This window comes from Saccoglossus kowalevskii, chromosome 8, assembly GCF_978046115.1.
Source record: "Saccoglossus kowalevskii chromosome 8, keSacKowa6.1, whole genome shotgun sequence".
NCBI lineage: Eukaryota > Metazoa > Hemichordata > Enteropneusta > Harrimaniidae > Saccoglossus > Saccoglossus kowalevskii.
The window spans coordinates 35878549-35900220 of NC_140648.1; the positions used below are offsets into that span (position 1 = coordinate 35878549).

At 34.7% G+C, this 21672-nt stretch overlaps 1 protein-coding gene across 1 annotated transcript in view; it reads left to right on the forward strand.

Moving 5' to 3' along the window:
* LOC100378372 (kinesin-like protein KIF19) overlaps positions 1–20475 on the forward strand; it is a 66574-nt gene extending 46099 nt beyond the window's left edge. Inside the window, exons 4-19 of the mRNA XM_002735221.4 lie at positions 3768–3852; positions 5212–5348; positions 6053–6178; positions 6942–7142; positions 7783–7926; positions 8384–8506; positions 9096–9255; positions 10228–10402; positions 11103–11179; positions 11532–11710; positions 12677–13003; positions 15249–15367; positions 16034–16673; positions 17136–17220; positions 17316–17423; positions 17990–20475. Coding sequence (XP_002735267.1) covers positions 3768–3852; positions 5212–5348; positions 6053–6178; positions 6942–7142; positions 7783–7926; positions 8384–8506; positions 9096–9255; positions 10228–10402; positions 11103–11179; positions 11532–11710; positions 12677–13003; positions 15249–15367; positions 16034–16673; positions 17136–17220; positions 17316–17423; positions 17990–18159 — 2856 coding nt within the window. The 3' untranslated portion in view covers positions 18160–20475. The remainder of the gene's footprint in view (positions 1–3767; positions 3853–5211; positions 5349–6052; positions 6179–6941; positions 7143–7782; positions 7927–8383; positions 8507–9095; positions 9256–10227; positions 10403–11102; positions 11180–11531; positions 11711–12676; positions 13004–15248; positions 15368–16033; positions 16674–17135; positions 17221–17315; positions 17424–17989) is intronic.
* Positions 20476–21672: the final 1197 nt, after the last annotated feature.

Sequence of the window (21672 nt, forward strand, 5' to 3'; positions counted from 1 at the left end):
AGTCTTCATCACTCTGGCTGGTGGGTGCAGTCTTCATCACTCTGTTTGCTGGGTGTTGTCTTCATCACTCTGTTTGCTGGGTGTTGTCTTCATCACTCTGGTTGGCAAGTGTTGTCTTCGTTACTCTGGCTGGTGGGTGCAGTCTTTGTCATTCTAGTTGGCAGGTACAGTCTTCCTCACCCTAATTGGCGGGTGTTGTCTTCGTCACTCAGGTTGGTGGGTGTTGTTCATCATCACTGTGATTGACGGGTGCTGTATTTGTTGGAAAAAGCTTATGGATGGATGCTGCTAACTCATAGTGCAGTCTTCATCACTCTGGTTGGTGGGTGCAGTCTTCATCACTCTGGTTGGTGGGTGCAGTCTTCATCACTCTGGTTGCTGGGTGCAGTCTTTGTTACTCTGGCTGGTGGGTGCAGTCTTCATCACTCTGGCTGGTTGGTGCAGTCTTCATCACTCTGGTTGGTGGGTGTTGTCTTCATCACTCTGGTTGGTGGGTGCAGTCTTCATCACTCTGGTTGCTGGGTACATTCTTCATCACTCTGGTTGGTGGGTGCAGTCTTCATCACTCTGGTTGGTGGGTGTTGTCTTCATTACTCTGGTTGGCGAGTGTTGTCTTCATTACTCTGGTTGGCGAGTGTTGTCTTCATCACTGTGGTTGCTGGATGTTGTCTTCATCACTCTGGTTGCCGGGTGTTGTCTTCATCACTCTGGTTGGCAAGTGTTGTTTTCATCACTCTGGTTGGCAAGTGTTGTTTTCATCACTCTGGTTGGCAAGTGTTGTCTTCATCACTCTGGTTGGCAAGTGTTGTCTTCATCACTCTGGTTGGCGAGTGTTGTCTTCATCACTGTGGTTGCTGGATGTTGTCTTCATCACTCTGGTTGGTGGGTGCAGTCTTCATCACTCTGGTTGCTGGGTGCAGTCTTTGTTACTCTGGCTGGTGGATGTAGTCTTCATCACTCTGGCTGGTGGGTGCAGTCTTCATCACTCTGTTTGCTGGGTGTTGTCTTCATCACTCTGGTTGGCAAGTGTTGTCTTCGTTACTCTGGCTGGTGGGTGCAGTCTTTGTCATTCTAGTTGGCAGGTACAGTCTTCCTCACCCTAATTGGCGGGTGTTGTCTTCGTCACTCAGGTTGGTGGGTGTTGTTCATCATCACTGTGATTGACGGGTGCTGTATTTGTTGGAAAAAGCTTGTGGATGGATGCTGCTAACTCATAGTGCAGTCTTCATCACTCTGGTTGGTGGGTGCAGTCTTCATCACTCTGGTTGGTGGGTGCAGTCTTCATCACTCTGGTTGCTGGGTGCAGTCTTTGTTACTCTGGCTGGTGGGTGCAGTCTTCATCACTCTGGCTGGTTGGTGCAGTCTTCATCACTCTGGTTGGTGGGTGTTGTCTTCATCACTCTGGTTGGTGGGTGCAGTCTTCATCACTCTGGTTGCTGGGTACATTCTTCATCACTCTGGTTGGTGGGTGCAGTCTTCATCACTCTGGTTGGTGGGTGTTGTCTTCATTACTCTGGTTGGCGAGTGTTGTCTTCATTACTCTGGTTGGCGAGTGTTGTCTTCATCACTGTGGTTGCTGGATGTTGTCTTCATCACTCTGGTTGCCGGGTGTTGTCTTCATCACTCTGGTTGGCAAGTGTTGTTTTCATCACTCTGGTTGGCAAGTGTTGTTTTCATCACTCTGGTTGGCAAGTGTTGTCTTCATCACTCTGGTTGGCAAGTGTTGTCTTCATCACTCTGGTTGGCGAGTGTTGTCTTCATCACTGTGGTTGCTGGATGTTGTCTTCATCACTCTGGTTGGCGAGTGTTGTCTTCATCACTCTGGTTGCTGGGTGTTGTCTTCATCACTCTGGTTGGCAGATATACTCTGGTGCACTCTTCGTTACTCTGGCTGGTGGGTGCAGTCTTCGTCATTCTAGTTGGCAGGTACAGTCTTCCTCACTCAGGTTGGTGGGTGTTTTTCATCATCACTGTGATTGACGGGTGATGTATTTGTTGGAAAAAGCTTTATGGATGGATGCTGCTAACTCGTAAAAAGTACAATCATTTTTGAAAGCGCTGCAAACTATTGATATTTTGGTGAGTGAAAGGTTTCATCAAATAAAAAACAAAGAACAAAAAAATGTGGGGGTACCTGAACCTGTTACCAATAATTATGAATTTGTGATTTCCCTGTATAAAGCCTACTTTGGCAGCCATTTTGCATTGAAAAAAATGGTAAAAGACGTACAATTAAGATTATTAAAAACTAGTTCAGGTACTTTAAGTTTTTCCTTCTCAGTTTTAAACAGCCAATAACAACAAATAATATAACATAGATTCAGGAAACTCTTGTCCTTAAATCATTTAAAAGTTGCACTTAATGCTTAGTTTTGTTACTACCAGTATATGAGCTAATGTAAACAGATTTTAGATTTTGACAGTATTTTGTGAATGACTCTAGTATCAAATTTTGTCTCTGTGATGAAATGTTCATTGCTTCAAAAGATTGCATATTCTAAGACCCGGGAAAATTAATCTCTTAAATAAATTTGTTTTATTAACAAAATCGATTCTGCTTTACAATTGTACTACATGCATTGCCTTTTGCATAAGTCACTGAATATAACTATATCTTGTAATTAATGGTACCAGAATTGACTGCGAGCACACTTGACTTGTTATTGATGTGTATTGGATGGCCAACAGGTGTCGCACATGCTGATAAAGAATGCTGATATTTTAATGAAATTCTTGACACTAATTCTCATGGATCAGATAATCCTGCTTATACCTTGATATTAATAAAGCTGTAATTTGACAAGGATAACATTTGTGTAAAGATCCATTGTTTCAAAATTGTATTGGGCTTAGGAAAATTCCTGAAGATTGATCGTTTTTAACCACCATATTTGTGATCACGTTATGCCATGCTTCTTTTGTTGTGATCTGAAAGTAATGGCATATGACGTACGTGATATTGATTTGATGCAAATGTAAAACATTCTGCATGCAAATTTGTACACATTTATCTTTATATACGAGTCGATAATTCTAAACACAGATGAAATGAGCCTTGGGGTGTAATTTTTTAATTAATACATAGTTTAACAATAGATAGTATTTTTCAATCTTGTATTGTTATAATGTATTATGTGTATTGGAAACATTATGATTGAATTGCCTACAAGCTTTTCCCCATCACTGTAGTCAATTTTATATCCTCCTTTGGTAACAGAATGTCATGACACTAAGCTGACACAGTGTCAGCGTATCGCAGGTGTATCATGTTGATAGTCACGAACTACCTGTCAACTATGATGAATTATTTGGTTCGTAGCTCATTTAGACTACAAATCATCCAGAAAGGCAACTATGCCCCTTACCTAAGTGGTAGTGTAAAGTCTTCTTGCCAAACTGTCATCTATCATTTCAAGAAAGTTAATTAAACTGATGTTTTCATTCAGTTCTGCACGTCAATTCTGCATGTTGATTGGTGTAAACAAACAAAGGGACATGCATGGAAACTTTTTGTATGAAAAAATACTGTAAACATATTAAAATTTCACTGGGTTGTAATTTTCAAAACTTTCTGATACATGAAGTCTGCTGTATAAATATATAAAATATGATGTGGCATATATGAGAATTTAAAACTCATTGAGTGTGATCAAAATAATTTGCATAATTTGTGGAACTGGTGTCCTTGATTCTCAAATTTGTCTTGTGAAAGTAAAGGGTTTTCTAGTATTTGCAGGAATTCACAATATTTTCACTTTTCTCTGTAGGAAGATGTATATCAACAGACTAGTTTTCTCATTGATGGAGTATTGGATGGATTTAATGCAACCGTATTTGCATATGGAGCTACAGGTAAATAAATATATCCCAGCATGCAACAGTGTTGGCCTGTGACGTGATGCAACATGGCTTCATCAACACATAGAAGACAATTGTCTCAATGTCAAGATGTTTGCCTTGGTACTCTTTGAAAAAAACAGATTCTTTTCCCATACTGTTCTTATACATTTAGTCCATTTTTATCAAACTTGGCTCGTAAGCAGCTACCCTTTCATATCTTAAGTGCAAGTTTTGAATTGCAATAATGGTATCCCATAATTCAACAGTGTTTTCATACTATTCTCCAGGTAAATGTGATGCAATGATATCGTTCAAATTAGTTATGCATTCCTGTAGAGTATTGATCAGTGAATAACCATTGAAAATACAGTATATTAAATCTTGGCATTATAGCAGTACATGTGGTCTTAACGTGTGTCTAGAGGTTCCTTTGAGTGTCTGTCAGCAGGCACATAACAGTATCTCTCTCATTCTGTAGTCTTTCTTTCATGTTATATTTGCAAGACATTTACACTCTTGATTGTTGCTGGTTTCCAAGGATACAAGGTAGCTTACTGTGCTTCGATGAAATAAATCATTAACGTTGTGTAAAATTAGTGTCACCCGTGTCCCTTCGTATTTGGCCCGTACACAAAGGTTATATTGTGTTCACACCTGTATAACTGAGTAATTTTCAGTACAATAACCCTTTTCACCATGTTATAATTAGGGCTCTGTGGCCTCTCATTTCTACATGTAGAGTACCAACAATTAAATTGATATTCTTTTGATCCACATGATAAAGAAATGCATCACGTCTGTTTCCTTAGAATTCTGTTCATAGCAATATTTAATTCTGCAGCATTTGTGTTCTTTATTGTCTGCTTATGACCAGCTTGTTTTTCATAGCGGTCAAGGTGTCTTCTCACCAAATTGAAATGTTTTTAGTTATTCCTGTTTCACATTTTGATTTCAACCAAGAGAATGTATAGATCATTACAGATTGTGATCAGTGTGAAACTATGCCATTACCACAATCCTCAAATTAATTGGACCATAAAGAAATAATTTTTTCTGGTGAATGCATTGTTTAAAAAAAATGTAAAAATCTCTTTTTGTATTGGTAACATAAGGCGAATAAACGCATGACAAAACATTTCCAGTTATATACATTGTACAGTAGCCATTTCAGGGGAGCACTGAAAACTTTTTTGTGCATTAATGCATTATAATTCATATGAGAATATATAGTGTTTATGCTGTTTATTTGCTGAATATTTTGTTGTTATGCACTCTTGATCATTCAGTATTGTAAAAATTGCAATTTAGGTGAATAATTTCTAAATGTGCGTGTGATTTTTACCAATGATTTAATTATATGTGCATTCCTAGGTGCTGGTAAGACGTATACCATGCTGGGACAGGACAATGATCCGGGAATTATGGCAAGGACATTAAATGATTTATTTACAGCCATGGAAGATACAAGTGAGAATCAGGTTTATAAAGTGACTATGTCATATCTAGAAGTGAGTAAAAACCTGACATATGTCCAACTTCATGTACCAAGTTTGCTCTGTTAGTAGTGCATACGCTTATATAAATTGTCATATTATCGATAAAATAAGTCATATTTTAATGAGCAGTACATGTTCACAATAATGTGTGCTACTATTAGAAATGTGTAAAGACAGCATTACTGCAGTCTAGTGCATTATTTTATCGGCAGTCGGTGGCCGCATGCTTGAATTACCCCCAAAAACAATATATATGCTAAGTAGGTTAATTGTAATAACAATTTTGACCATGGTAAGAAAAGCAAATATGCATTGCAGTCATAGTTAATTCCCTGCTCATATATCGAACCACATGTTTGGTTTTTTGTTTGTCATATGAGCTTTTCTACACACCAGCTGGGATGTAATGATACCCCTAATGTATTTTCTGTATATTCAAATATTTACATAAATGAGTCTGCCAAACCCTCTGCTTCTAAGTGTAGGCTTAAAAAATGCACTTGCTGCAACACATGGGACTTAACATGTGTATCACACTCTTTGCAATAAATATTGAGGTTTTGTCTACCGCCCTCTTGAGGCAGAAGTGTAAAGCTGTTATTTTAGCAATCTCACCACCGAGGGCGTCACTTGTGATAGAAAAAGATCGAGTTCCTATGATGTTGTGGATTCATGTATTTGAGAGGTGCTGTAGTTTTGGATGTCATCAATTTCAGATTTACAATGAGATGATCCGTGACTTGCTTAATCCGTCGTCAGGATTTCTGGATCTCAGGGAAGATGCTGCTGGCAATGTCCAAGTAGCAGGCATATCGGAAGTCTCTACGAAGTCAACTCGAGAGGTGAGATACTTACACTGTTATGCTTTTATCTCTAGCATTGTAACTAATTTGCTGACTGTGAATCAAACCTAACTTGCAGGAGTCCCTGGCGGTAGTGTGCAAGCTGCACCCAGGTCAAAACTCGTACTTGTATTTCCATTAGAAGAGTGCATTGGATCGTGAGAAATGTTGCACATGTGCAGTGCTACGACCACTGCCATTTAATATTTATCAGCTTCATTTGTATATCATGTGACCATTTGTTTGTAACACTATGTGCACCTTCCAGCAAACCGAGCAACGAACCTGTCATCGTCTCTGAATTCTATGAAACCAACAATGCCAACTCAAAGATGTAGTCAATCACATGACATTGCAAAACATTGAACAAGAAAAGTGTGAATGAAAAATATAATAATGAAACAAATGATAGTTTCTTTCTGTCAAATATCATCTTTATATTATGAAAATATAGTAGTTTCTGATTGGCGTAATCTGGTTATTTCATAAATAGATCCTAGTTACGGGAATAGCTAGAAACCTAGACTGTGCAGCTAAGCTAAGGAAGGGCACATACAAAGAACACAAGTCTTTTTTTTTTCACGATGATTCCATTAATAATATTTCTCAGTTTTGCTATTTTCATATTTTTTTTTTGATTCTTTTATTTTTTCAATAAAACTTGGAAGCCAGTGTTAACCTCATCTTACTAATATATCATAATCAAGTGATTATCAATATCTGACAGAGAGAGCGATGTTTATACATTTTGTTTTACATGTAGGTGATGAGATTATTGACAAGAGGAAACAAAGAAAGAACATCTGAACCCACAGCAGCCAATAAGACATCATCTCGGTCACATGCTGTATTACAAGTGACAGTCAAGAAACGTAATAGAGTTAGAAATATATCGCAAGAAATTCGTGTTGGTAAATTATTCATGATAGATCTAGCCGGGTCTGAAAGAGCCGCACAAACAAAGGTGAATATATAAACAATCTGAATTAAAAATAAAGCATGTACTATTTACAGTTCCCTGTGTTTTAGGAGCTATACCGCAAACTGCTTTCATTTTCAATGCAGGAAATTTCTACAATTTCATGATTTGTCAAAAAGTCACTGACCCGCAGTAGTAGGACCCCAGCGAAATTTTCACTGCTACAAAATTTTGCAAATTCGACTCGTGGAAATCATAATTAGTCTCTCGTGACATAAAAATGGTTTACAATACCTCAATACAGTGTGGAAAGTATGAATATTTTATCGTCTTAATTAAATTAAAGTGGTTTACAGTATTTTTACAATACAGTGTGCATCATGCTGTGACTTTTATACTGTGTAGCATTTCTGTATTCCATCCTTTACTGTGCCACATTGAAGAAATATATGCAATGGTTGTGGTCAAATACCTAATACTATAAAATGTTTAATTTGCACAAACTTTTACACTTTGTACTGGTGCTTGTTGCTACCAAATTATGAGAATATTTGTCTTGTGAGTGGTTAACATTATGTTAGTAGCGAGACTTAGTATAATATGTTCACAATTGATATTGTACTCAGGATTTCTTATAAAGCCTCAATCATTAGATTAGGTGACTTGATTTGTTCTTGAATTTCAGAATCGTGGAAAACGGATGATAGAGGGCGCTCACATAAACAGATCCTTGTTAGCTTTAGGCAACTGTATCAATGCATTGGCTGAGAAAGGCGGAAATTTCAAATATGTTAATTTTAGAGATAGCAAACTTACAAGATTACTTAAGGTAAGGCCAAAGGTCACCTCATTACCATACTAAAAATCAGTATAGTTTGTTACTTTTCATTCTTTAAAATTCGCTCAAGATTTGCTATGGTGTGGTAAATAACGAGAATTAATTGTTGGTATTGTGATATTAGTCATTACTAACATGTGTCATTGTTCACGTATACCATGGGTAGAACCAATCTTATCTAAAGACAGTGTTCTTCTCAGGGTACAAACAGTGGTGTGATACCACCACTGTGCTTGGTTTTACCGTCCCATTTGTCTTTTGACGTTGCCACGGTCATCATCCTGACTCTCACAATGGTTGATTATATGCATGTTAACCATTACAATTTCTGTTTTTATGCAAATGATATGCAAATAAGTTTGGAGATTTTTACTGCCACAGTAGTTGTGTGGCAAACACAGTAAAGGTGACTGACTGTCTCTACAGTATCACATGTTGTATATTGCAGGATTCTTTGGGAGGTAACTGCCGCACAGTGATGATAGCTCATATCAGTCCTGCTAGTATGTTCTTTGAAGAGTCAAGAAATACCTTACTTTATGCTGATAGAGCTAAGAATATCAAAACTAGGGTAAGCTTTCTGTTTATATGTGTGTCTTTGCTGCGTAAGACAGTTTTACTGATTCAGAACTGCTCTTTATAAGATTACCTTTGAGGACAATAAAAGCAATACCATCTTTGCTCTAAAAAAAAACGTATCTGCAATAGAAGCTCATATAAACCAAAAATTACATGTGTTTTATACAAAATAATTAAAACATGACTTATTTTCCCTTGCAAAAACTGTAATGTACCTAAGCAGATGTGCTTCTGATAGAGCAAGTATGATAGATTGATAAGCACCAGTAGGTAATAGAATCACAACAACATCAACATTTAAATGAAAAGAAAGTGTCTCTACCCATTTCTATAAAAACTTACTTGGTCTATTTCATTTTCAAGAAAAAATATTTTCAATTTCATTGAAAACAAATCAGACAATAGTGATTACCGGAACATCCAGTGCATGGTGCCTCACAACGGACTGTAATGCACCATTCATTGTTTGGTTTTAGTTTAGAATCAATCAAAGATGTTATTTTCTGAAAATTTTTTTAATATCAATTTAATTAAATGACATTTGACCGGCTCCCTGGTTACATATTTTTGTTATTTTTCAGGTGAAAGCCAATTTTTTCAACGTGTCCTTTCACATAGCTCAGTATACTGGTATCATAGCCGATTTAAGAAAAGAAATAGCTAGACTTAAAAAGAAAATAAATGAGCAAGAAATCCAACCAACACGAACTCAGGGTTCAGCCAGCATTAAAGACATCCAATGTAAGTCTTTCCTATCAATTCTATTTAAACCTCTTCTTTTAACTATAATTGATATTATCAGACAGTACCAGATGTAAATAGATATTGTTGGATTAACGAGTCTTAACAAGACATAACCTAACAAAACTTGTCTCCACCAGACATAACTAAACACAACCAGAAATTACTATTAGTAATGGTCATTTAAGTATTTTGATATTGATGAGGAATGCAAACACAATAGAAATCAACTTTGCAATTGCTTCCTTGAAGTTAAACTTTTAGAGCCAATCACAAAGTTGGTGTATCAATGACGTCAATCAAACTATCCAATTGCTTAAGCAATTACTTATCAAAATAATTTCTGTTGTGTAGACACTGGATTCATTCTTGTACTTGAAAATTTTCTAAACTTATTTTCGGCAAAATAGCCTCAGCACAAAATTGGCTTTATTGAACCGAATAAAAAAAACATAAAAGACAATTCTGTGCAAAGTCCTCTATACTCCTCAAGCCTATAACACTTTTTCAAATGTTGTTGATAAACAAACTCAATTTTGTATTATAAAATTTTGAGTGCCTTAAATCTACCAAAAAGGGGCAAAATTATGTTTTCTATGGAACTAAATTTTTAATATCTCACATAACATACTTTATTTTCAATTGGAATTTATTTCTATTTTGGCTGAGGACATGAAGCAGTGAAAATAAACTTCATACAAAACATCCTAAATGTCTTTTCAGCGAAATTAATTCCAGCTAAAATGAAGTATTATAAAGTAAGAGCTACGTCCAGACCAATCAAGTATAGAGCAACTATATTTTTTTGGGCTTCATCAGTACCACATGCAAATGAGCACTTGTACACATATACATCCATTCATTGGTTGAGTTGTCTTCTTTGGAAGTATATTCTTTATCCATGATAAACAAGGGAACATAACACCATGTGTCTGACTTCCTGTTTACTGATTGGATGTATTCACTTTGCAGCCGAAGTGGAAAGGACAACAGCTTTTCAGGATCGTAAAGAAATGGACAAACTCAGACAACAACTTGTGTCCAATTTCCAGGAACAAATGGAAATTAGGCGCAGTTTAATGGAACTGGAAAATACAAACATGGAGATCGCTATGGATACCAGTAAACATTTACTAACCATTGCTGAGTGAGTACTATGTTCTCAAAGACGAAGCTACGTCACAATCCCCCAAACGTTGCCAGGACCAATCGTAAACAAAAATGAACAATGTATTTTCGAATTAACACCTCTTTTTCCCTCACACTGACACCCCCACCCCCCCATGCTAAAGAAAAAATCTTTTGTCTTCCTGTTCCGATCCATCTTTGAGAATTCTATTACTTTGATACATATTAGTAGTTTATTTTTCAGTCAAAATTAGGTGCTATAATTCAGGTGCATATTCTTAGTCTTATTGATCAATATATAAACAGAATTCTTATTTGATTATACCATAGAGCTAACAAATCTATTTTTTAGCCCCATGATTACAATATTGTACCTAGTATTTTTAATGTTATAACAATGTACTGATACGATGCAGTTTGTATCATTGTACATATCATTCAATTAGATTGTAGACCTGGCTTGACCTAGCCCCAGTGGTGTGCCAAGCCTTTTTGAGAATGCAAGGCCGTTTTGCCATGTTTGGTCACAAGAATTCTGTACTTGAACTTATATGAAACTAGAGATTATTGACATATTTATTATTTTGATTGCCACAAAATAAATATGTAAATTAGACAGTATTATGCAAATTTGTCACCATGTTTGGATAGTTTGCTGGAGAAAACTCACAAAAGTTATTGCTATGTATGATGATGTAATGATTGAATCTTTTCTTTAGATGGGAACAAGAGAAAGTCAGAAGAGCTTCTAAGAAAAGTAATGCATCTAAAGAAAGTCTAGACAACAGAGAATCAGGTAAATACTACATAAATTATGATGTACTAGTACAAGGTAAATACTACATAAATGATGATGTACTAGTACAAGGTAGGAGAAATACTGGGGTTAATTTTAATGGATTTGATGTGGCAATTATTTTCACTAGGTTTGAAATTTACTGGTTTGTGAAAGAATACATTTTATTAGTTAACTTTGTATATTTTGCTATCCTTCCTCCTTGTCTGTAAAAATGCTTCTATGCATTGTACTGTAACTGTTTCCACTGACTTGAGAATCTTACAAAAAGTTGTCTCTTGTGAAATTGAGCTGAATATAGTATTTGTTGTCATCACAATGTTTATTTGTTATTTACATAATACACTTACAGAAAAAGATCTTGAGAAGGATGTAGAATCTAGTAGTCAATCACCAGAACCAGGTGAAGTAATTGAAGCCAGAGATGAAATCACTTCATTACTCGCTGAGCAGAAGAAAACCGCTGAATTGAAATCTGATTTGGAAAAGAAATTAGGAGTTATAAAAGGAAGTGCTTCTAAACTGGAAGAGGTATGTTTCTTTGAATTTTACATAGCATATAATATTTTATTGTACTTTGTGAGCACAACAGTAAGTCATTCAGGAAGATTCATCATTGATGAGACTCCTTCTTGGCCAAAGTCACTGACTTGAATTGAGTCAGGGGAACAATAGTTGTTGACATCATAATTAATATTCACTTAAAAACACAACTGACTGGTCTCAATAAAAAGAATAAGGTATGATTACTGTAAAATTAAAATGTATTTACTGGCTGCAAACATTTTTATCTGTAGCATCTTTGTTCTAATAGTACATTACTACATGCACTCACATATGTCACAGAAGTGTTTTTCTGGTTAAAATAAGTTGTATATTAATGATTTAGTATACAATAAATGTAATTTTAGGTTTATCTGTGCTTCCAATTAAGCAAATACAGTATTTGTTTAATGACAAAAATAAAAATATGCACAGCCTTTGAATTACTTGTATATATACAGTAGCCTGCCTAGGTAAATCCAGACACATTTTTTTTTTTTTTTTTTCATTGAATGAATAATGTACGGCTATATATTCGCTGCTAAAAGTACCGGAGAACAACTGTAAAATGACTAATTTTCACTAGGTTTAAATTACACTGAATTAGGATTTTGAGCAAATTAAGTGGGTTATAAATTCACGGTTTTATAAATTTGATATAAATTAGATAATGTGTTCTAATGTGCTCAATTTAACATATTCACTGGGATTTAATTTAGCTCATTTTCCAGTCAGCGAAATAAGCAAAATTAAAACCCAGTAAATAATTAACCCTTTTACAGTAATCATTCTGCTAGGGAGAACATCTCTGGCAATTGTGTTAAAAACAAAAAAACAACACTAATCCTTGCACTAATTTATCAAAAAAAACAATAAAGGATTTCTACTGATTGGATGTCTAAACAATATTGAAACTAAGATAATTATAAATAAGTAATATTGTTTATTTTGAAGATTCTCCCAAATCGGATTAATAGTGAGGAACAGCGGGAGATACTGAGTCTACTGTGTAAAGTACACGAATTAGAAATTGAGAACACAGAGATTCAGTCTACTGCATTGATCCGGGAAAATCTACTAAGACAAAAAGATCTGACAATTGCACGATATGAGCAATATCGAGGACTATGTGATGAACTCATACAACAACAACGCTCGTTAATTGATGAGAATCACGTGGTATGTACGGATGATTTAGACGAATTGTATGAACAGTATCAGTTAATGATGGATGAAGGGAATTTATCGAGATATGCATCCCAGACAATGACGGCATCACAGGTATGTAATTATTCTTATGTATCCAGGTTTCTTTTTATTCTAGAATTAAATCACGAGAGATATTCCGTGAGTTGGGGAAAAACCCCAACAATTTTGTTTTGTGTATTTAGGACACAATATGTGACAGTTGCTTACAAATGTCCAAAATCAAATCATAAAAAAAACATAGCAGTGAAAATATATTAGTTTACGGTCTTTTGTAATCTGGGAAATATGAACTAAAATAAAAATTAAATTGTTGAATGTTACATACAATGTACTGTAAATGCATTAATTATTCACTAGGTTTTAATTTTTGCTATTTTCACTGATAAATAAAAGCTGAAAAATGTAAATAACAATAGAACTTGTTGTTTTCCTGGCAAATGAATATACTCTTAAAATATTAAAATTAATTAAACACCAGTGAAAATAAATGGTTTTACAGTATTGTTAAATGATCTATAGCATTGGGTACAGCAAACCTGGCAATAACCTTTTGAGTCCAAATTTGTTCAACATTGCAAATTTTAAACCTTCATAATTGTTTTTACAATTTTACTAAAATATTGATCACAACTTGTAGCCAATAGAAATTATGTCCATTTGGTTCAAATTTAGCCAAATAAATATAGATAAAGAGACAAAATGGTACACCAATTTTTGACTATAAAAATGATGGTGCTTCAAAAGGTAATTTAGCACATTCAGTGAAATATTGTTATGGGTGCGGTGTTGAGTTTATATTTTACCAAGAAACAGATTTATCCATTTAAACCATTAACAGTGTAATGTTTGTGAGCCAATAAAGACAGAGACACCTGCACAACACGTGTGGCCACGTCCAAGCTTTATTCCAGACTGCCCCATACTACCAAAAAACTACAGACTCCCTAGCATCATTGTCATTCTTAATATATTACACACTACAACAAACTACAGACTTCCTAGCATCATTGTCATTCTTAATATATTACATACTACAACAAACTACAGACTCCCTAGCACCATTGTCATTCTTAATATATTACATACTACAACAAACTACAGACTCCCTAGCACCATTGTCATTCTTAATATATTACACACTACTACAAACTACAGACTCCCTAGCATCATTGTCATTCTTAATATATTACATACTACAACAAACTACAGACTCCCTAGCATCATTGTCATTCTTAATATATTACATACTACAACAAACTACAGACTCCCTAGCACCATTGTCATTCTTAATATATTACACACTACTACAAACTACAGACTCCCTAGCATCATTGTCATTCTTAATACATTACATACTACAACAAACTATGGACTCCCTAGCATCATTGTCATTCTTAATATATTACATACTACAACAAACTACAGACTCCCTAGCACCATTGTCATTCTTAATATATTACACACTACAACAAACTACATACTCCCTAGCATCATTGTCATTCTTAATATATTACATACTACAACAAACTACAGACTCCCTAGCACCATTGTCATTCTTAATATATTACACACTACAACAAACTACAGACTCCCTAGCATCATTGTCATTCTTAATATATTACACACTACAACAAACTACAGACTCCCTAGCATCATTGTCATTCTTAATATATTACATACAACAAACTAGACTCCCTAGCACCATTGTCATTCTTAATAATATATTACACACTACAACAAACTACAGACTCCCTAGCATCATTGTCATTCTTAATATATTACACACTACAACAAACTACAGACTCCCTAGCATCATTGTCATTCTTAATATATTATATACAACAAACTACAGACTCCCTAGCATCATTGTCATTCTTAATATATTACACACTACAACAAAGTACAGACTCCCTAGCATCATTGTCATTCTTAATATATTATATACAACAAACTACAGACTCCCTAGCATCATTGTCATTCTTAATAATATATTACATACTACAACAAACTACAGACTCCCTAGCATCATTGTCATTTTTAATAATATATTACATACTACAACAAACTACAGACTTCCTAGCATCATTGTCATTCTTAATAATATATTACATACTACAACAAACTACAGACTCCCTAGCATCATTGTCATTTTTAATAATATATTACATACTACAACAAAGTACAGACTCCCTAGCATCATTGTCATTCTTAATAATATATTACATACTACAACAAACTACAGACTCCCTACAGACTCACTGTCATTCATAATAAAACAGTATACTATGTTAAAGTCAAATTGTTGGTCCGTACTCAGGACATGGCAGTTCTTCATTCCCAGTATCAGTTAGACAATGATGACAGTAGAAGTGAAGACAAAGATGAGACACCACCAAGTAAAAAACTGTTACCCAGAAGATCTCAGGAAAGTGACAGGTATGTAATGGTATCTATACAGTTTGATGTCTGATTTTTGATTCTACTGGTACAGTATTTGTGGGGAAATTCATTTGATTTATTGATCTTTATTCATAATCATGTTTTCTTCGGATTTCATTTTTTTCGTATTTCATTTTTTTATTTGGCAAATATTTGTTTTGAACGTCAGAGTAAACACCATATTCATAATCGGGCAATGAGAACGCCTCCCACCCTAAAAATTGTTACTCGATGTGATATATGGCAACATTGTATGTTTTTGCGCTCGTTTTGAGCAGTTGCATTTCAGTTGTTCTTGAGTTAACATCTGTATGTATGTTGTTGAAGAATAAATGAGATTGAGTTCTAGTTTACATGACGTGTCCGCTTCAGTTTTTCTCTGTAACACATCTACAATAGAAGCACACTCAAACCAAAAAATATTTGTATACTGGGTCATTGAAAAACCAACTTTAGACACACCTTTGTCATTTACATAAAGCACATTACTAATAAAACAAATAGATTGTATAGAATTCATGATTAGAGTTACACAATGTATATGTGTTAGATCCACTGTAAAACCTCTCCAGTATATGTGTACAGCATCCACTGTAAAACCTCTCCAGTATATGCATCTACTGTTGTAGCCAATGTAATTGTTTTTGTTTCTTTTTTTTTCAGCCCAAAGGACAATGAGCCAACAAGATTGTTCAAACAGAGTCCACGTTCCCGACAGCTGCGTGAAAAGCAACAAGCATCGTTGATACCAAAACAGAGTAAATCTGTTCCATCAGAGACGTTTCTAACACAACTGAGTCCACATAACAGCCAGACAAACTCACCAACTGATCTACAATTCTCATCTGCGCTAGGCAAAAACAAGAATCCCAATGCCAATCCTGCTGCAACACCTAAGCAACTGAAGCAAATGGCATTGAAAACAAAAAACATTTCGGCCATTGCTGCCAAGAGAAAGAGCAAACAGGTCTATTCCAAACCTAACTTTGATAGGTTGAATTTACAAGACAAGGCAGTAATGTCTTTAAATTCTGTTCATGAAGTAAGTGAAACGGACGTTGAATATCTATCACCAAGCAGACTGGCCAAACACAATAAGTTATTGGGACATTTCACGCCTCCACCAGGATCGATGAGACAAACATTGAGTGATGATAATTTGTCAACTGATGCATCTGATAGGAAAGGAGTAATGAGTGATTCATTGAGTCTCAATAGTAGACCTAAATACAGACCTAAGAAGAATCCATCAAGACAATTTGACATGAGAAGACGTGGAAAATACGAGTCATTTGAAGTTCAGGTATGCATTGCATTTATTGTTCAATGTAGAAGGCTTGAAATTACTGTTAGTGAGGCTGGTTGAACCTTTTTAACACCAGACTTTCTTGGCCAAATTTGTCTGCACATTTATCTTACATTCTTTAACATTTTTGGAAATGAACCCTAATTTTGGAGACAACAATTTTTTTGATTTGAGTAAATTTTTAGTTTTTACTCAAAGATTTGGCTATTTTTGTCCCAATCGTCTGCAGAATATGAACAATAGTGAAAAGGTTACTTTGTAAATAGTTGGTTGTCCCATGCTAATATTATTCTTTTGCTACCTGCAATCATACATACAAGTGTTGACAATTTTTGCTCCATTTCCATAAGAATCTTAGCTTAGATGGTTATAATCCTTGGTCTTGAAGGCCAACTTATACTGATTGGTAGTTTGTGTTACTTGGATCATGTGTCATATCATCCTTTTTTTCAATCACAGTATTCTAAGAAAAGCAATGTTCAAATGAAAACTGGTAAGAAAGGAAAGAAGTCGCATATAAAATACCCACCTGCTCTCCAGTCAGGTAAATATTTCATGAAATACTCAGTGATCAATTGTCATCATGTACGATGGACAATATAATAAAACTTACTGTTAATTGTATTATTTTCTTTGTAGATGACAATGATCTATTGTCTTTTGATGTTGTTGACTCTCCACCTGTTGTGGTGTATCAGAGTGGCGTGGATAGAGGCAAAGGACAAACAATACAGAAAAAATACAGAGGTGAGTAGACTGTCTAATACTACCTCCCCTCTATCACATGCAGTTTATTTAAATACATGTAAAGGCAAAGAAAATGCGTATAATATTGAATATAACATTCAATGTTGGCCTTTTGTTAATTATTCACTCAGAATGCATTAATCTGTTCTCATCAATCATTGGGTTCTTATGAGTATTATATATGATGATGTAGTTAACTCTTCCGAATTACTCGGCCTTCAATAAACAGATTTGTATTTTCGTAATCCAAGCACATGAAAACCATATTCAAAATCGTTTAAACACTCAATTGAAAGTGAACTATCGCCAGCATTCAGACAGGCTGAAAATCATTGAATATTGCTGTAGGTACCTGTTTGCCTCAATTTGAACAAAGTCAGACCATCGAATACTTCAAGTAATTATCACTGTGACAATATTCCAGCCAAACACATTTCTCACCGAAAGCATTACAGAACACAGAGGATACTTTGAAAAGTTTATTTGCATAAACAGAAATGAGCAAGAATATCAATGTATTCAAAAACACATTTAATTAATCAGTCAAATATGTTTGTTATTGTCAGGACCTACTGGCAACTTGAATTCTGACTCGTCAGCCAGCAGTACCCCCCAGGGATCACACCGACCATCAAAGAAGCAGCAACCATCTATTCCCGCATATGCCCAGAAAACATCGCTCTCTGTATCAGGATTCACCGTTCCAAGAAACGAACGAATAAACCGACGTTTATAAGAAGCATTCAATGAAGAACATTGACATGAGTAAACTAGATGATACAACTAGAAATGGTTGTTGGTGTGAGAAGGTATAGGAAGTGGATGATTACTGAATTTAGTTATTCTTACAAAAAAACCCACCTTTGCATTGTGAGAAATATTAAAATATTTTTTAGCTCTGGATATTTCACAATTTTGAGATGACTGAATGATCATGATGGCTTCCATTGTCTATTTACCAGTACTACCAGAGTAGTATCTTTTTAATGATGTTTGTTTAATTTTAGTAAAATGAAATTATTGATAAAAGGCTTACAGATTTCATTTTATTTATGTACCAAAGCTATTTAGTATGACACACATTTTCCAATTTCTTGTTTCTTTTTCTGTTTTTAATCAAAGATTGTATAGACACAATTTGCAACAATTTAAAATTACCACTGGTAATCATATTTGTGAGAATTTAATATGGAAGGTATGGCAGTGATAGAGTTAGTGGTATGGATTCTCAGACCATGGGTGCTCCAATTTACTGCCTCTTTGTAGTGGGCAGTGGCATGGTATAGAGACTTGTGACTTATTATGAAATTATGAAACAGATCTCAGAGTACCTGTAGTGTACTTGACTAGAAGGACATGCAATGAGTTTAAGATCCTGCTTTTAGAAGTGTCCTTTATTTTTACCATGTTTTTAAACCAAATTTGTAATCCTTAAAAAAAACACATACAAATGTGTGAACATTCCTGATACGATTGCATTTTGTTTATATAACATATGATGTGATTTTAATATGACAATGTACTTCATAGCAATGATGACTATTGTGTATAGGTTTGAATATTTTGTGTGTCATCGCTACTAGTATTCATACTGTCTGTCTCCATTGAAACTATCACAAATCCACATGTAACACTGCTCAGATTGTGTGTCATCGCTACTAGTATTCATACTGTCTGTCTCCATTGAAACTATCACAAATCCACATGTAACACTGCTCAGATTGTGTGTCATCGCTACTAGTATTCATACTGTCTGTCTCCATTGAAACTATCACAAATCCACATGTAACACTGCTCAGATTGTGTGTCATCGCTACTAGTATTCATACTGTCTGTCTCCATTGAAACTATCACAAATCCACATGTAACACTGCTCAGATTGTGTGTCATCGCTACTAGTATTCATACTGTCTGTCTCCATTGAAACTATCACAAATCCACATGTAACACTGCTCAGATTGTGTGTCATCGCTACTAGTATTCATACTGTCTGTCTCCATTGAAACTATCACAAATCCACATTTAACACTGCTCAGATTGTGTGTCATCGCTACTAGTATTCATACTGTCTGTCTCCATTGAAACTATCACAAATCCACATGTAACACTGCTCAGATTGTGTGTCATCGCTACTAGTATTCATACTGTCTGTCTCCATTGAAACTATCACAAATCCACATGTAACACTGCTCAGATTGTGTGTCATCGCTACTAGTATTCATACTGTCTGTCTCCATTGAAACTATCACAAATCCACATGTAACACTGCTCAGATTGTGTGTGGGACACATATGTGGTTTTCATTCCCCAGGGAGTTTAAGAAAAGATGATTCAAGTTATTTGTTGACATATGTAAAATCTGTATTAGAAACTTGGTCTTCTAGTAAATGGTACAATGCAACGGAGGGAATGAGGCTTCTATTAGAGCATCTAAACATATGACAAATAGTGAATTGTTGCTTCTCAATTCAAAAGAATGCTTGTAAGACAGATTTTAGGGTACTTAATTATCTGTCTGAACAAGTTTGCTTTACAGTTTGTTTTACAAAGCTTTTTATGAAAATCAATACTATTCTGAAAGCGATTTCAAATTTTCTAAAACCATGTACACTGTATTTTTTACATACTGGTTTGGGAACATGTATGAACATATTATTTTTGAAAGTGAATGTATGAGAAAAATGCGAGAAAAAAAACGTGAGAAAAACTTAAAAATTAGGTGTGGTTATCACTAAAAATTTGTGTGCAATATGTTGCTATGGCAATGTGTTTAGCACTTGATACGGTACACCCAAGACTGTTTAAATTCAGTATTACAATTTACAAACAACTTATCACATTTTAACAATAGCTATTCTATCTTTTTTCATGGATAATTTTTTTAAAGTTCATCCTGACAACAGAATCATGTAGTCAACTTGATGTTTGAGGATATGACCTATGACCTATGAACTCTGAATACATGCATATTCTGGCTAACGGTTTTGTAACATCAAGATGTACAGTAAATATTTCATTGGGTTCTCAAATAAAAGTACACATTTTATAAATACTTATAATGTAAATAAGTTACATGTAACAAGTTATAGCTATTTGTAGAGAAATTTTCATCATATCCACCAGACTGTCGGTTTTATGACATGTCAAAGATTTAATCATATTATATTCAAATGAAATGAACAATGTTTCAACTATAATAATTACAGAAAATCTGTTCAGTTGATGATGTTTATATAAGCCAGTATATAAATTTGATATGCAATAATTTGGTTGGGGACAAAAATATACAACTTGCTACTCAACAATTTGGCCAAACTTGTGTTAAAAAGATATGGCACTTTTTTAGCTCCGCTGTCGACTTTGTCGAGCGGAGCTTATCATATGAGTGATTGTCCGTCGTCGTCGTCCGTCGTCGTCGTCCGTGTCAATGTTTTACTTTTTCGACTTCTTCTTGAAAACTACAAGCCTAAATGCTTTGATACTTGGTGTATATGTACCTTGGGTAGACCTCTCTTAGGTTTGTTCATTTCATGTTGATATCTTTAATTCTCTAATTTTGGTGAATATTTTTGTCATTTTTGGTAAAAACTGATATTTTCGACTTCTTGTTAAAAACCGCAAGTGCAATTGCTTTGATATTACATATATAGGTACTACATGTGGACCTCTCTCAGATTTGTTCATTTCGTGATGATATCTTCAATTCTCTAATTTTGGTGAATATTTTTGTCATTTTTGGTAAAAACTGATATTTTCGACTTCTTGTTAAAAACCGCAAGTGCAATTGCTTTGATATTACATATATAGGTACTACATGTGGACCTCTCTCAGATTTGTTCATTTTGTAATGATATCTTTAATTCTCTAATTTTGGTGAATATTTTTGTCATTTTTGGTAAAAACTGATATTTTCGACTTCTTGTTAAAAACCACAAGTGCAATTGCTTTGATATTACATATATAGGTACTACATGTGGACCTCTCTCAGATTTGTTCATTTTGTAATGATATCTTTAATTCTCTAATTTTGGTGAATATTTTTGTCATTTTTGGTAAAAACTGATATTTTCGACTTCTTGTAAAAAACCGCAAGTGCAAATGCTTTGATATTACATATATAGGTACTACATGTGGACCTCTCTCAGATTTGTTCATTTTGTAATGATATCTTCAATTCTCTAATTTTGGTGAATATTTTTGTCATTTTTGGTAAAAAGTGATATTTTCGACTTCTTGTTGAAAACTGTAA